Genomic DNA, 16137 nt, shown 5'->3' on the forward strand with positions numbered 1-16137 from the left:
ATCTTAAGCTCTGCTTTCCCATCATGTCCAGTACTGATAATGTACTGCTGAAAAACCATTGACACTGTCTCCTGTTGCCTTTTCTGGCTGCTTCTCCCCTGAATGCTGCTTGTGATCCTTGTTCAGATATGCCATAGCTGACAATGCCTACCGGGTGATGTGCAGCGAGTACAACAACCATTTCATCCTCATCTCCGGGGAGAGTGGAGCTGGGAAGACAGAAGCATCCAAGAAGATCTTGCAGTATTATGCAGTTACCTGTCCAACTACGGAGCAGCTGCAGATCGTCCGTGATCGTCTGCTACTTTCCAACCCTGTTCTTGAGGTAAAACTAAATAAAGGTACGAAATGTCTTGTAAGAAAGAATAACAGTAATTTGTTCAGCTGAATCCCACATTAAAGCCAGGGGAATACATTAGTTTGTATTTCTTTAATCCCACTCAAGTCAGTAGCGGGACTCAGCAAATCTTTGGTGTTGGAACTTTGCCCCGTCACGGGGGTCAGGCTCTCAGTGAGATGAGAAGTGACTTGATGTATCTATTCATCCCCAGGCTTTTGGAAACGCAAAAACTCTGCGTAATGACAACTCGAGTAGATTTGGGAAATACATGGATATCCAATTTGATTTTAAGGTGAGAACAAACTTAACGGAGCAGCTATTAAAACAAGCTGGATCAGTGAATTTCTTGGATGCTCACCAGGCAGCACAGGATTTATTAAGACTTAAGGTGCAGATTTCTGACCCTATTTTTACAGGCCTTGCATTTTTCAAGTAAGGTGACTACTTATACATCCTGAAAGCTTCCTACATTACTGGCAATGCTGCCAGTGCTCTGTGGAAAGCTAATGCAGGCTGTTGTAAAGCACAAGCTGCACTGGAAGGACAGCAAACTCTTAAGAAACAGCTTGTACTGCTCTTGTATGCTAACTCTTAAACAAAGAATGGCAGGTAAAAAACATGCTATTCCTGATGCTGCTCCTTGTTCCTGGGTGTAAAGAAACAGCTGTCACAATGATGTTATAATTGGTATAATTTATATCGGCTGGTGCTGATGTGGCTGCTTTGTCCTGGCAGGGAGCTCCAGTAGGAGGACACATCCTCAGTTACTTAATTGAGAAATCCAGAGTTGTCCACCAGAATCATGGAGAAAGGAACTTCCATATCTTCTACCAGTTACTAGAGGGTGGAGACAAGGATCTTCTTTGCTGGCTTGGGCTGGAGCGCAACCCCCAGAAGTACGCATATCTCATCCAGGTCAGTGAGAGCTTGGCCCCCTCTGTACATCTTACATCTAGAACTGTGAGGGTTGCAAATGCAGCTTTCCCCACATGCTGAGTGTGCTGCTGAGCTGCTACCATTAGCAAGAACCCTGGTGAATTCCCTGTGTTCTGTGTGTACAGAATGGCTTACTAGTGCCATCTGTACTGCTGCTGTGAGAATGTGCTTTAAAACCAGTGTCACCAAACCCTTTAATGACCCTAGCTCCCCCTAGTCTGGTCACGATGCTTCTTGATTCATTGAGAAGAGTTGTCTGAGCTGCTAGCAGTAAAGTACTGTCTGCAACTTACATACTGTATAAAGGCATCTCTTCTAAGGCTTTTATGTCAGAACCTGGTGTAAAATGAGCTTTTTGGGATTTATGGACCTCATATTAGTATGGTTATGCAGAATACAGCTCGCTTTATAATAGTGCTCTTAGTTTTCTTTCCTCCTTATTAGTGAAGAATACTTGGGCAGAAGATTTTATTACCATAAAGAGCTCAAGCTCTTCATAAGACTTTATGGTATTCACCATCCAAGCTCAATGCTTCAAGTTAACGGAAGTTTTAAGTATAAGCTGAAAGATCTGATCTAATGAGCCCCTTTCAGGATTAGCAGGCATGAACTAAACTTGCTAGCTAATTACAGACTGCATCTGTACAGGCTGAGGAAACTGGGAATGGAAGCAGTATGCCCAGTAGTATGCTGCTGATAATAAAATTGCTTTGCCAGTGAATTGTACTACTTCATCTGTCTTTTACCCTACAGGGTCGATGTGCCAAAGTGTTTTCTATTAATGACAAGAATGACTGGAAAATAGTCCGCAAAGCTTTTTCCATCATTGATTTCACTGAGAAAGATATAGAGGTATGTGTGCTAAAGGGGACTGAGCCTGCCAAAGGGAATTTAAGTGAGGAGTGCACTGCTGTCTTTCCTTAAGAGTAATGGAAGGGGCTTTGCTTGGAAGAGGTGTTAAGGACAGAATGGGACATTGTTTTGGAGGGGTTTAGGGAGGGGGTGGGTGGAGAGCCAATATTCTTTGTGAGCATGTGTAGGAAAGATATTAGTACCGTCCCATGGAGCTGTGGGAATCTGTTTTCTAATGGTGTATCTCTCATTACTAGCATCTCTTTGGAATTGTTGCCAGTGTCCTGCACCTTGGGAACATTCAGTTTGAAGAAGACAGCAATGGACATGCCATCATTCGCGATGGCACGCAGATCAAATGGATTTCAAAGGTCAATATTGCAAGTGCTGTGAAGAAAGCCTTAACCTTGCTGTGTTTTAAGGAGAAAAACATCTGTTCCCAAAAGCAGAATTGATGTATAAATACCCAGCTGTTGTTATAAGCTGTCTGGAATTGTAGGGTCCCTTTTCTCCATAGCATGTCTCCCTGAAACTTATTGTTGCTCAAAGATGAGTCTAACTGGGAATGGACTGGGGGGTTATCCTCTACTGATCACACAGTACTGCTTATTTAAAGCCTCCTGCTGGCCATGCTCTGAGTGCAGGTGTTTCTCTTTCTGCAGCTGCTGGGTGTGCACTTGTCCATTCTTCAGGAAGCTCTCACCAATCGGAAGATCGAAGCCAGATCCGAAGAGGTAGGGAGTGATCCTGGGTGACCCCAGGCAGCTGGGGGCCCAGCTAGTGGTGCTGATGGATGAGGAGCTCTGTTCTTAGCAGTGTTACAGCAAAACCAGATCGCTCTGGCTGTCTTTCTTCCTCCGTATCACCTTCCTCTTCCAGCCCAAGATGCTAAATCAAATCGTATTCCCATTATTAGAGTTCTGCTGCTGAACAAGGTAGTAGCTGTGAAAAAGCTGGGCACAGGGACTTGCAGGCAGCTTTATCTGAGCCAAGCAGTTTCCTTTTGTTTAGTCCCTAGAGTGCTTTTAGGGAAACTGGGCTGCATAAACAGAGAAAAGCACTGGTAAAAACTGGTCTTTAAGCTTTCTCTGGTCATCTGGGGTGTTTCTCATCTCTGGCATATCTTATCTTCAGGTCCTAAGCCCATTGAACGTGGATCTGGCGTTCTATGCTCGGGATGCAGCGGCAAAGGCGATTTATGGACGAACGTTCACTTGGCTGGTCAACAAAATCAACGGCTCCCTGGCCAACAAGGTTGGTTTCTGGTCCAGTGTCCTCCTGGATGCTAAGTGCCCCTCACACACTGAGCAGAGGCCCTACAGCCCTCATCAGCAAATATAATTGATGTAGGGACATCCCACAGCACTGAGCTGGACCACTGCTTAGTTGGGTGTGGAAGGTGGTGTTTTAAACAGTTTTAGGAGGTCATTACTTGCTTTAAAGTGGCTACTCCATTGGCATAGGACACCTAAGATTTAGGTGAAAGAAACATGAAATGTGCAGGGAAGAAGCATCAGCTGAAGTAGCAATTACAGAGCAATGATGTCTTTAACAGGATTCAACTCAGAAAACAGTTATTGGCCTGCTGGATATCTATGGCTTTGAAGTGCTGGATACAAACAGGTAATAGCTGTTCCTGAGGCTTAGGGTAACCTCTTTTGCTGGTGGGGCATGTGCTGGAGTCCTACATGGCTTCTTGAGTCTACTCTTACCCCAGCAATGCAAGATAGGGGTGGCTGCAAAATCTGGGAGCGCTGGTTTAGCTGCCCCCCTGCTGAAAGCTTTAGCTTGGGCTGCTTGCTTTGACTTGAGCCATTACTACAACAGCATGGAAGGATTGTGTGGGTTTGACCTGTATACTAGTGGGTTGTTTGACTTGAAAACAGTACGTGGTGGGAGAAGTAGAATTGGGTATGAAATAAACTAATGCTCACTTGGCCCTTCTGAAGCTTTGAGCAGTTCTGCATTAATTACTGTAATGAGAAGCTCCAGCAGCTGTTGATTGAGATGACCTTGAAAGCAGAGCAGGAGGAGTATGAACTGGAAGGAATAGAGGTAACTTCTTATTTTTTCCCTGTTCCTTTTTCCTTTGAAGTGCCATTACACTGAATGCCTTTGATCATCAATGAAGAAGGCATTCTGCTTCTTTCAGTTTGCATTGTTCATGTGGGAAGCATAAGATAGTATTTATAAGACGGTGGGTCTCATTCTGTAACCCTTTTGCAGTGTAACTAAACTTCTCTTTAGTGGGATTGGAACCTGGCTCTGAAGAACTTTAGAAATTGCAACAAGAAGATCTTCCTCTAAACTTCTTCTTCCTTTTTTCCTTTGCCAGTGGGAACCAATTCCATATTTTAACAACAAGATCATCTGTGACTTGGTTGAGCAGAAGCATAAAGGAATAATCTCCATTCTGGTAAGAACAGAGTTTGTGCTGTTTAAATTAAAACATGTGCCTGTGCCCTACTGTAATGGTCCATAATCATATTTTTCCTCTAGTTATGTGATGGGCCTGCATTAGTCAGGATGTAAACAGATAGGTCTTGCAAACAAAGACCCAGAAGATTAAGGTAGAGGATCTGCTTGCTAGAGCTATGGGGATTAAAGGTAATATGCTGCTTCCACAGCAACTCTGATGCTTAAGAAGGGCATTTCCTTAACTAGGAAGTTGCTTGTATAAGATAGAACCCATGTCGAATTGTAACCAAGCACTTTGGTTTTGCATAACAAGGTTGTACTAAACATTAGTGAGGAGGGAGTAGTCTGCTCAGAGCAGAGTTTGACCCGGTGCCTGCTGTTCCAGGATGAAGAATGCTTACGACCTGGTGAAGCAACTGATTTGAGCTTCTTGGAAAAGCTGGAAGAGAAAGTAGGAGATCATGCCCACTTCGTGACGTATGCATTTACACTCTGTATCCTGCCACACACAAAACTCCTCCAATTCCTTACCCATAACAGAGTACTGGGGAGGGAACAAGTTTTGCTTTGTCCCAAAGAAAATCAAGCAGCCTCTCCACTATATAGTGCTGTGCTGTGCTATGCTGGTAGAGTATGACCTGAGGTGTTGGGGAGGCTGGGCTTCCTGGCTCTCTTACTACTCTGATGCTGATCTTTGAGCCTGGGCTAAAGCTCATCCAGTTCCAGCCCCCTGCCAACGGGCAGGGACCCCTTCCTCTAGAGCAGCTTGCTCCAAGCCCCTGTGTCCAACCTGGCCTTGAGCACTGCCAGGGATGGGGCAGCCACAGCTTCTCTGGGCACCCTGTGCCAGTGCCTCAGTTCTCACAGGGAAGAGCTTCTGCCTAAGAGCTCATCTCGGTGTCCTCTTTGCCAGGTCAAAGCCATTCCCATTGTCCTGTCCCTACAGGCCCTTGTCCAAAGCCCCTTTCCAGGTTTCTTGTAGCACTGAGCTGCTGTAAGGTCTCCCTGGAGCCTTCTCTTCTCCAGGCTGGACAAGCCTAGCTCTCTCAGCCTATCTCCATAGGAGAGGTGCTCCAGCCCTTGGAGCATCTCCATGGCGTCTTCTGGACTTGCTCCAGCAGATCCATGTCCTTATGCTGGGGGCCCAGTGGGTGGCATTTTGGGTAATACTTGGTCTCCAGTGTTTTCAGATTCAGTTTTGGTGGCTGATAAGCACATTGGCATGGGGCTGTTCTGGCAATTCCCAGCAGAAGCCTACTGAAAGGCTTTGACAAGCCATCGGTTCAGAGCCACACTGCTGAACTGTCACTGTTTTTACATCTCTGAAGTTCATCACAGCCAAGTGGTGAATTTGTAGCCAACTTCCTTGTCACCACAATGTGCCTTAATACTGTTCTGCCTGATTAAAAGCTTGAAACGGAGCTAGAGCTTCTTAAGCAGGCTCTGTACTTGGCAGGGGAAGGGAACTTTGTGCTCGTGCTGTTGTGACACGCAGCTCTGCTGTTAGTGGTTGCTTACAAAGCTGAAACTTAAACTGTTAAGTTGCTCTTTTTCCTTTGTTCTCCTTTTTTCCCCAGGAGTCCTTGCTTTCCAAACCTTTCCTGCTGTTCTTAGACATTGTGATTCCTGCTCTTATTTGGGTTCTTGCTTCAGGGCAAAATGTCCCAAACAATCCTCCCCCACCAGTTTCACTTGGAGGAAGCTGATTATCTTTTCCTCATGTAGGTGATGAAGAAATATTAAATGCTTGTCATGAGAAGAAATGCTAATACTTCTGGAAAGGGTGATTGTTGCCAAAAGGCAATGGATAGGTCACAGGTACCCTGAGGAGTTTATGGTAGCTGGCTCCCATTCTCTGCTGGTAGCTGGTCAGAACGGGCAGGTAGATGATGACTTGATTCTGGGCTGTAACTGCATAGTTGGAGCCACATCAGTAGGAACAAACACTAGATTTCCAGCTGTCCTACAGCTGCTCTTCATGCAGGTGCTTTTCTACAAGCTGAAGAAGTCCGTCTGCTCCTTTTTCTCTTGGTTTTCTGTGTGTTTTCCCCACAGTCGCAAGCTTGCAGACCAGAAAACACGGAAATCCATTGACTGGGTGGATTTCCGCCTCCTTCACTACGCAGGAGAAGTCACTTACTGTGCTGTTGGTAAGTGTGAGCACAGAGCTTGCCTAGAAGTTACCTGTGCTTTTAAGCCAATCTGGGAGGTGATGACGGGAAGATGAATTACAACATACCTGCCCTCTGAGGGTACTGTTACTTGGAAGTCTTAAATGTGAATGCAGTGAGAATTTTGTGGATATAAATATCCAGGTTTTGTGCTGAAGCGTGTGGCCTCCAAACGAATCAAACTACTTTTTCTTCTTCAGGATTTCTGGAGAAGAATAATGATCTGTTGTACAGAAACCTGAAAGAGGTAAGGACAGAAATGGGATGCTGTTAACTTAAATCATCATGCTTCAATAAGAAATGTTTTGCAGATGCATTTAATCTCTGTAGCAAACAAGAATGTGTATTTCTCTTAGCACTGTTCTTTAGGCACCTACCTGTGTGTCCTTACAGCTGTGCTGCTCCAGCGTAGCAACCTCACAGCAGGAATAGCACAGCTGCTAAATAAGGCAGCTTTTAATTTTCTCCTATTTCTCCTGTTCCAGGTGCTGTGCAACTCTAAAAATGGCATCCTCAGGGACTGCTTCTTGCTATCAGAACTCGACAACAGGAGGAGACCAGAGACTGTGAGTTTCATCTTTAGTCTTACCTTTAAATAGAAACTCAGCTTCCCAAGTCTTGCTTTAACTGCTGATCCTGTCCTTAGTCCTGAACTCGGTGGATTATTAATTTTGCTGGTGTTATAATCGTGGTGGTTGATACTGATGAGACAGCAGCTAGCAAAGTGACATACCTTAATGCTGTTATTAATGCATCCTTCCAAAATTAGCCCTGTGCCTAGCAGCCAGCAGTAGTTGGGTTCTGAAGTGCTGCCTTCCATGTCCAGCTGCATGGCAGAGGTTCAGATCTTCCAGCTAAGCACTCTGTCCAGGTGACTTGCACCTGACTGTGCTTCAGAAGCTCTGTGGTCCTAATGCATGCGCCAGCCTTTTGCTTATTTTTAAGATGAGAGTAGGGGAATGAGTTGATTGCAGTTACTGCAGCCGTGAGCTCCAAAGCTAAGGAAGTTCTTCCATTGTCATCTTAGGTTGCAACGCAGTTCAAAACGAGTCTGATGAGTCTTATAGAAATCCTGATGTCCAAGGAGCCTTCCTATGTCCGATGCATTAAACCAAACGACAACAAGGAGCCTGGTAAGGCATTGGGCTGGTGACACAATTGAGATGAAGGAAGTGAGGGAGACTTTAACTTATAGCTAGGCACACAGTGTATATGTATACACACTCTGTGGTGTGTACATACCCCTTCCTTATTTATGTCAATACATGGATGAAGCCTTGGGTGCCATGGTTTAGTGTGAGGTGTCCCTGCCCATGGCGGGGGGGTTGGAACTGAATGATCTTAAGGTCCTTTCCAACCCAAACCATTCTATGATTCTAAGGGAGGGAGCTTCCACACTCGGTATTTCCCACTGAATGCGTGTTCTTGCTGCAGGGAAGTTTGATGATTTCCTGATCCGTCACCAGGTGAAGTACCTGGGCCTGATGGAGCACTTGCGGGTGAGACGCGCCGGCTTTGCCTACCGGCGCAAGTACGAGCTCTTCCTGCAAAGGTGAGTGGAACTGCTGCCTTATGGCCAGGTAAACCTGTCCTCCTGCGAGGGCCCCAGAGCAAGGCCTGTTGAAAGGCACGTCCCAGCAGTAGGAGATGTGGAGGTGTCAGCAGACACTGTTCTGCTTCAGAAATAACCTTAGTGTGCGTCTTCTGTCTGTATCTAGTTTGTCCTGCTTTGGCATCCTCTGCTTTGGATAAAGCACTAGGAATCTGGGGGAGAAAAGGTTCAGGAAGGAGTTCTTCAAGCATCAAGTCACTTGTGTTGATCTCTTGCTGATCTTCCAGGTATAAATCTCTCTGTCCAGCTACGTGGCCACACTGGCATGGGCCAGCAGTTGAGGGTGTGGAGAGGCTTATCAAGCATCTTGGTTACAAGCCTGAGGAATACAAATTAGGAAGGTAAATCCTTTCTCTGGCTGTGACCTCTGCTGCTCAGTTGTGTGGTGCTTCCTAGATTTGATTCTCTTTAACATCATCTTCAACCTATGGCTTGAGAATACAAGTTGTGTAGAGGCAGAAGTCTCCACACTGCACCTTCCAGGGCACCTGGGGCCTTGTGCAGTAACTGGGGTTTTGCTTCCTACCCTCTCCCTGCCACCCTTTTCCAAGCCCTTGGCACCCTTTTAGGATGTGCCAGCCAGACAAATGAAGAGGTTGCAGGAGGAGATGTAACTCATTAGCACTGTGGTGGGTTGGAGGACTCTGAGCCTGGTTAGGGCAGCTGAAACCGTGGCTCCCTGGCAATAAGCTGTTCATGATCTCTCTTTCAGAACCAAAATCTTCATTCGTTTCCCAAAGACTCTGTTTGCTACTGAAGATGCATTTGAAATCAGAAAGCACTTGTTAAGTACGTTTCCCACTCCCTTTATCTGTGTATAACTGAAGCTTGAAATGCAGAAATGCCATGGAGCTGCCTCAGGGCACATTTACCTGCACAGTCTATTTTTGGTCCTGTTGGTGCTTTGGCACCTCTGTTCCTCAGGGACTGTGCAGACCCTCCTCTGCCTTGGCTGCAATCAGTGTCTGATTGCTGGGAGCACAGCTTCTGAATCCTAGAATGGTTTGGGTGGGAAGGGACCTTAAAGATCATCCAGTTCCATCCCCTATCATGAGCAACATCTCTGCTTTTTTTTTCCTCCTCTTTTTGCCAGTTTCAAGGCTACAGGCCAAATACAAAGGCTTCCTTGGGAAAAGGGAGTACCTGAAGAAGAGAGAAGCAGGTATGGGCTCTGGAATTGAGGATTCTCTTCTGGGGCTATGTTTGTAGCTTTGGGAGGTCAGGAATCCACACTGCTGCAGATACCACTTGCAGCTTCCCCTCAGGGCTGTGGGTGTTGGGGTGAGAGGCAGGGGATGCCCATGTGAAGAGCATTCACAGAGGTCCCTTTAGCTCTGTTTAGCTCTGAGTAGCTCAAAGGGCAGCTTTCTGAGATGGGCTATTTGCTGTGGATGGGGGACAGCAGGAGGCTGGCACCATCTCAACGCAGAGTTCTAGGGTGCAGGGGATGCTGGGTCAGCCAGTTAGAGTGGAGAAGAAGTTCTTCTTACTGTAAAGACCAGCTAATGGGAAGAGCTGCAGAAGAGCCAGCTGTAACCTCTGCTGTGTGAACTTAAAGGGTAGTATAGCTCCAGAGCTCTGATACTAACACAAGGACCTGATGAATTCTTGCAGCTATCAAGCTGGAGGCGTGTTGGCGAGGAGTGCTGGCACGGAAAGAGGCCAAAAGGAGGACGTGGGCAGTTCAGATAATCAGGAAGTAACTATCACTGCGTGGTGGTTGTGGGGAGGGCGGTGGGTGGTGGGTCACAGCGTGGTGATGGTCTCTGGACAATGAATCTGGAATACCTGCAGTGCAGTGAGTCAAAACCATCTCCTTCACCCCCCGTTTCTAAGGTACCACTGCAGTGAGGACAGTTGCCAGATGGGGTTGGTCAGAAATGCCTGTCACATCTTCATCAATTCTGACTTCCACAAATTCATTTGGAATGCTATAAAGCTGAAGGTTTCCACTGCTGTAACACAGGTGGCAGTGTACCTGAGGCAGCCTCAATGATCTGTGCCCGTTTTCTGCCTTCTGTGACTTGTCCTTCACTTCCATTGCTTTCTGGAAGTAACCTGTAAGCTCTGGTTCTGAATTCTCTGTAGGTTCATAAATGGCTTCATCAATCGGAAGAAGCCCCTTTGCCCAGAGAACATTGAATTTGTGAGGCTTGTGCAGTACAAGTACTTGATGAAGCTCAGAGACCACATCCCAAAAAACGTCTTGGACAAGAGCTGGCTCCAGCCTCCATCCATCCTGGAAGAGGTGAGGATTGCTGCAGGCTTTGGGAGAGGTGAAGGTGGCTTTTAGTAACTCTAGAAATGACTCAACTGCTTGGTGGGCATCAGCCCTGCTCTGGTACCAGTGCTCCTTGTAGGCAGCTCTCTGGGCTGGGGGAGCTCAAACGGAGTTGTAACTTGATGTTAAAAACCAGCTTGCACTGAGTGAGTGTCTGCCAGGACTGCAGCAGGAGCTGCTGGCACAACCTCGCTGCTGTTTTCTTTTCCTTAACGTAGACATCTGAGATGCTACAGAAGATCTGCATTAGGAACCTAGTGAGGAAATACTGCCGAGGTGTTACTGCTGAGAGGAAAGTGCAGGTAAGTGATACGTGGAATGTGAATGTGTGAGTTAAAACGGGCTGTGCAGGTGGGACATCTGCGCCCTCAACTGTCTGAAAGGCAGGCTGCACACGGCTGCTCCTCCCACTGAGTGAGTACTCCTGAGCCTGGTGTTGGCTTCAGCGGCCCTGGCAATGCACAGTGTGGTTCTACAGACCCGTGGGTCTTACCTTTATGGAATGAAAACTGCACTTCATGTAATGGGAAAGATCCATAAATAAGAAAAACATGTAGGGCTCTTTAGTCCCCGCTACCCCTTTATGTGGTATGAAATGGGAACGACCTAAAGGTGTGGGAAGAAAGGCAGCTCACATCGGGTAGGTCCTGCATGAGGGGGAATGGTGTCTGTGGCACAACTGCTGATGCTCCTGATGGAGAAACTCCAGGAGGATAAAGGCTGCTCCTTCTCCAAACAGTTAGAGCAGAAGGTGGTGACAAGCGCCGTTTTCCGAGGGAAGAAGGAGGGCTACGTGCAGAGCATCAACCAGCCGTTCGCAGACACCCGCCTGAGTGAGTGCACCCCAAAGCCCTGAGGAGCACAGCTCCTTGCTCAGGAACATTCCTGACAGAACAGACTTGGCTTCCAGGAGAAATTCCCATCTGGCAAAGACAGCATCACCTTTGGGCCTGACCATTCGAGTTCCCTTCCTCTGTGGCTGTCCTGAGTTCAGTGGTGTGGGTGCAATGCTGGGTCCTTGGAAGCTCCCAGAGAGCTGGGTAGAAGGGATAGATATTCAGCATGCCTCTTGGCATGAGCCCTCCTGTGCCAGGGCCTGAACCCCCCGTGTGAATGCCTTGTCAGGCAGGAAGAATCACAGACATGGGTTTGGGAGCAGCTGGAACCCCCAGTTCAGAAGAGGGGAGGGTACCAAGGGGACAAGGACAGTGGGATGAAGACCATGAGTGCAGCTCTCTGCAGCTGTGCTGGTGCGAATGGTGCCTGTCACCTGCACTCAAGTTTATCTTTCTGGTTTGCTCCTCAGAAGAGAATGACATAAACCCCAAAGTGCTGCAGCTCCTCCACGGTGAGAAGATCAAGGTAAGGGAAAGAGAGCTGCAGCACAGCAGCCCTTGAAGCAGCTTCCCTGGAGCTGGCTGGTCACACAGTATTGGGTGCTCTATAGTGCCTGAGGCTGCCTTGCAGCCATGCAATAGCAGTGTGGAGAGTGTGTCCTTGTTCTTAAACTGGAGGCAGGTCTCAAAATGCACCTGGACACAAATTGCTTCAGATTCCTCTTAATAAATGCTTAAAAAGCATCACTAAACCCTATAGGGGCTGCAGCAGTGTAGGTGTGTGCTGCACTTCCCATGGTCACAGCATAGAGGGCACAAGGAAACCATCTTTCTCACAGCATCGTTCTGCCATCTGAATGTCCAAGTGGAAAGAAAGCAGACTGCTGTCAGCAGAGGTTCTGCTGCTCCAGGGTGCAGAGCTGCTCCTTGCTGGCCTGCCTCCAGCACAGCACCCTGTGGTACTGAGTGATGCTGATATCAACTTGTTGTTTCCAGTATGTGACCCCCGTGATAAAGTACGACAGGAACGGGTTCAAAGCACGGGACCGGCTCCTTGTTCTGACCCAGTCCTCAGCCTATGTGGTGGAAATGGCCAAGATCAAGCAGAAGATAGACTATGCCACTCTGAAAGGTAAGGGTGGAAGTCCCTGGGGGTCTGCCCTTGCTGCATGTGGGGCTTCTGAAACTCTGTTTGGGTGTCAGCACGCAGGTCCTTGGAGTATAAGTTAGGAGAAAGAGGATGCAGTTTGAAATACTTAAAGGCAGGAGGAGATTGCTTTCTGCTGGCATTGAGGGGAACCCACACATCACCCCCTTTTCTAGGTATTTTTTCATCCTGCCACTGTCTGAACTGCAGTCCAGGCTGGAATACATGCATTCTGCCTCCTGCATTCCCAAAACGAAGGCTGGAGTTGATCTCCCTGCAGGAGCAGCACCCTAACACTGGCCTGGAACTGTCTTTGGCAGTTTTCCCTCTAATTCCTGCTTTTCTTTTGAAGGTATTTCCACCAGTAACCTGAGCGATGGGATTGTGGTCATTCATGTTCCTGAGGACAACAAACAGAAGGTAGATAACAGTCAGGTCCTGTAGTTGATGTGTTTAATAGCATTAATATCTAATATATTAATGCCCCATCCCTGGCAGTGCTCAAAGCCAGGTTGTGAACAGGGCTTGGAGCAAGCTGCTCTAGTGGAAGATGTCCCTGTCTGTGGCAGGGGTTGGAACTGGAGGAGCTTTAAGGTCCCTTCCAACCCAAACCAGTTTGGGATTTTCATCTTCCTACGAAATGCTGGGATTCCACAGTTGCTGATGTTTACTACTTCTGTAATCAGCTGGACCTTTACATTCTTGCTGTCTCACCAGGAAAGCCTTCCCTTACCTGCTTTGTGGAGCCCAAGTTGCTCTAAATCCTGAATAGTCCCTCTAAAAGATTTAGATTGGCTATAGGGAGGAGATTCTTTCCTGTGAGGGTGCTGAGGCACTGGAATGGGTTGCCCAGGGAGGTTATGAATGCTCCATCCCTGGCAGTGTTCAAGGCCAGGTTGGACAAAGCCTTGGGTGCCATGGTTTAGTGTGAGGTGTCCCTGCCCATGGCAGCGGGGTTGGAACTGGATGATCTTAAGGTCCTTTCCAACCCTAACTATTCTATGATTTGATTCTATGATTCCAAAAGGATATTTGACAAACTAGACTTCTACACAGCAATTACAACAGCCATGTACGTATCAGTGGTTGTAATTGCTGTGTAGGTATTTGTCTCTTCTGCGCAGCAGCCACTGCTCCAGCATTAAAAGGAGTTTCTCTGCACAGCTGCTGGGTGCCTTACGTGCTGGGCAATACCTGATGACTTCGTGCCTCTTTCTTGTTCCAGGGAGATGTGATCCTTCAGTGTGAGCACGTCTTTGAGACGGTCACGAAGCTCTGCATGCTGGCCAATAAGCAAAACCTCGTTAAAGTTGCGCAGGGAAGGTAAGGAAGGCAGTGCAATGGGCAGTGTCCTGCAGGGTGGGTTTTAGGGAAGAGCCTGGGCTGGACTATTTAAGTCAAACCTATTCACAGCAGACAGTGCCCTGAGCTGATCATTGTGGGCTGAATCAAACAGAGGAATGGCTTTAACCTGCCAGAGGGGAGACTGAGATGAGCTCTTAGGCAGAAGCTCTTCCCTGTGAGGGTGCTGAGGCACTGGCACAGGGTGCCCAGAGAGGCTGTGGCTGTCCCATGCTGATGAAGCTTCCTTCTATGCTGGTTGAGGTTGCACCTTGCTGGTGCTGCTCTGCCCATGACCCAACTGCCTAAAACATCAACTTGATCATAGGTGCCTGTAGTTTAAAACCCCTTTTTTTTCCAGGCTTCTGCCGCCGTGACCTGGGGGTGAGGTTGTGGTTTAGTGGTTTTACAGCAGATCCCATTAGCACGGCCTGAGAAAAGCCTGGGTCACTTCAGGATAAATGCTCCTCTCCCTGGCAGCTTGAGAAGGCCCTGAAATGTGACATTGGAGCACAGGCCCCTCTCGGTCACACCACCAAGCTAAGGGCAGGTGGATGCAGTCTGTCTCTCAAATCTCTGCCTGAATTGAGAATGGCACATGAAACCGGGCTCCTGCTCCAGCTTTCCTCTCTGCCCTTTGCATTTCAGTTGTAATTAGATTGTGTGTTCAGTGGTTTTCTCCAGGTCAGATCTGCTTATCTTCTAGTGCTTAATTGCTCCAGGAGAATTCAAATGCCTGGCGCAGGCAGGATGCTCCATTCATCCAACCCTGCTGGCTCGGGTGCTATAATGCAATTGGTTAGGAAATCTACGTAAGCTGGGGGGCTCAGATCTTCTGATCTAAGGAGCTTTGCCAAGGGAACAGAAATAAAGAGTAAAGCCTATTGCAGGGAAAGCATCTAGTGAGTACTTCTGCCTGTATTTGCAGCCTTCAGTTCCGCATTGGCTCGGGGAAGGAAGGGACGATGGTGTTCAGTGTGGGGCAGGAGTCTCAGGTCTTCAAAGCCAAAACTGGACAACTGACAGTGGTAAGGCCTCAGCCAAGCCCTGGGAATGTGACTTGGGCTTTCTCCTCTGCTCAACCCCTGTAGAAAGCACAGCTCGGTTCCAGCAAGGGCCCTTTGGGTGAGTTCAGGAGGACTGGATTCATCTTGCAGAGCAGAGGTGCACGATGTAACTACTCAGTTAGTACTTACCTATGCAAGATAACATGTAATAGATGGTCATGGCTGCATTGGGAACTGCACCTTGCACCTTGCTGCTTGCTTTCCCCAGCTAGCATGGGCAGAGGAACAGGGGAAGGTGTGATTCTTTGTGCTTCACTGCTGGGCTTAGTGTGTGTGATGCTGCTAGCTGACAGCTCCATGGAGGAATTGCACATGGCCATGTAATCCCCTTGGGGTACCTATTAGCTGTCCTTGCAGCCTGGAGATGAAAGGGGTAACTTTACATGCCAGCTGCTGAACAGAACCACACAGCCTCTTTTCCCAGAGCCAGGACATCTCAAGGGCATCACACTTGTACCTGATCTGACGACTCCTTCCTTTTCTCATCCAGGTGTCAACCCAGGCAATGTCTTGATGAGCAACAGTCCCTGTTCCTGGTTGCTGTCTTGGCCAGGGGCAGAAAGGAGCCTGCAGGATGAGACCAGCACTCACACCTGCCCTGGGATCTGTGATGCCACAGGGCTGCTGTGATTTGAGTTTGCTTGCATCTTTTAGGCTCTTTTTTTATAGCTTAAAGCTATTTGATATAGCTAAATAAATGATGTTATCTCGCTGTAACATTCCAGTGAGCAAAGGTGCTCATTACACAACTACAGGGAGGCATTGGAACTGAAACCTGCAGTTCCACATGTAAAATGTCCATCTCTAGGCACTGAGTATGAGGTGAGAGCTCTGCCCAGTCAGGAGGGGTTAATACAGGAGCAGGAAGGCTTCTCTGGCTGTGCTTGAGTCTCGGCTCACCAGAAGTGCCCCAACTCTGGTCTGAAACCACCTTTTCTCTGGGGCAGGCTGGTAAAGCCTTTAGCACTGCTGTCCCCTTGAGGTGGCCAAGGGGACGGGTGGAAGTGGGAATTCTCTGCACCTCCCACTTGGAAGCTGTTCCACTGCTGTTTCGTGTTGGGGCAAACTGATGCAGTTCCTGCTCCGGCTCTGCCTGGGCTGGAACTGCACTTTGAGAGCCTGCACATCCTGGGCTC

General features: G+C 47.9%; 1 protein-coding gene across 6 annotated transcripts in view; it reads left to right on the forward strand.

The window, feature by feature from the left end:
- The window catches only part of MYO1H (myosin IH), a 37109-nt gene extending 21389 nt beyond the window's left edge, over nt 1-15720 (forward strand). For all 6 annotated transcript variants that reach the window (XM_057412979.1, XM_057412970.1, XM_057413001.1 and 3 more), the window contains 29 exons: nt 127-325; nt 552-632; nt 1076-1255; nt 2030-2128; nt 2386-2499; nt 2791-2862; nt 3263-3382; nt 3684-3751; nt 4078-4183; nt 4464-4544; nt 4932-5023; nt 6602-6696; nt 6918-6964; nt 7203-7283; nt 7745-7850; nt 8152-8269; nt 8557-8670; nt 9042-9118; nt 9423-9491; nt 9944-10028; nt 10418-10577; nt 10829-10912; nt 11350-11443; nt 11917-11972; nt 12443-12578; nt 12946-13013; nt 13819-13916; nt 14863-14962; nt 15492-15720. In XM_057412979.1, the coding sequence (XP_057268962.1) occupies nt 127-325; nt 552-632; nt 1076-1255; nt 2030-2128; nt 2386-2499; nt 2791-2862; nt 3263-3382; nt 3684-3751; nt 4078-4183; nt 4464-4544; nt 4932-5023; nt 6602-6696; nt 6918-6964; nt 7203-7283; nt 7745-7850; nt 8152-8269; nt 8557-8670; nt 9042-9118; nt 9423-9491; nt 9944-10028; nt 10418-10577; nt 10829-10912; nt 11350-11443; nt 11917-11972; nt 12443-12578; nt 12946-13013; nt 13819-13916; nt 14863-14962; nt 15492-15515 (2824 nt within the window). In that variant the 3' untranslated portion in view covers nt 15516-15720. The remainder of the gene's footprint in view (nt 1-126; nt 326-551; nt 633-1075; nt 1256-2029; nt 2129-2385; nt 2500-2790; nt 2863-3262; nt 3383-3683; nt 3752-4077; nt 4184-4463; nt 4545-4931; nt 5024-6601; nt 6697-6917; nt 6965-7202; nt 7284-7744; nt 7851-8151; nt 8270-8556; nt 8671-9041; nt 9119-9422; nt 9492-9943; nt 10029-10417; nt 10578-10828; nt 10913-11349; nt 11444-11916; nt 11973-12442; nt 12579-12945; nt 13014-13818; nt 13917-14862; nt 14963-15491) is intronic.
- Nucleotides 15721-16137: the final 417 nt, after the last annotated feature.

This window comes from Pezoporus wallicus, unplaced genomic scaffold (assembly GCF_028554395.1).
Source record: "Pezoporus wallicus isolate ANWC-B61680 ecotype Strahan unplaced genomic scaffold, APGP_CSIRO_Pwel_v1 contig_13850, whole genome shotgun sequence".
NCBI classification, from domain to species: Eukaryota; Metazoa; Chordata; class Aves; order Psittaciformes; family Psittacidae; genus Pezoporus; species Pezoporus wallicus.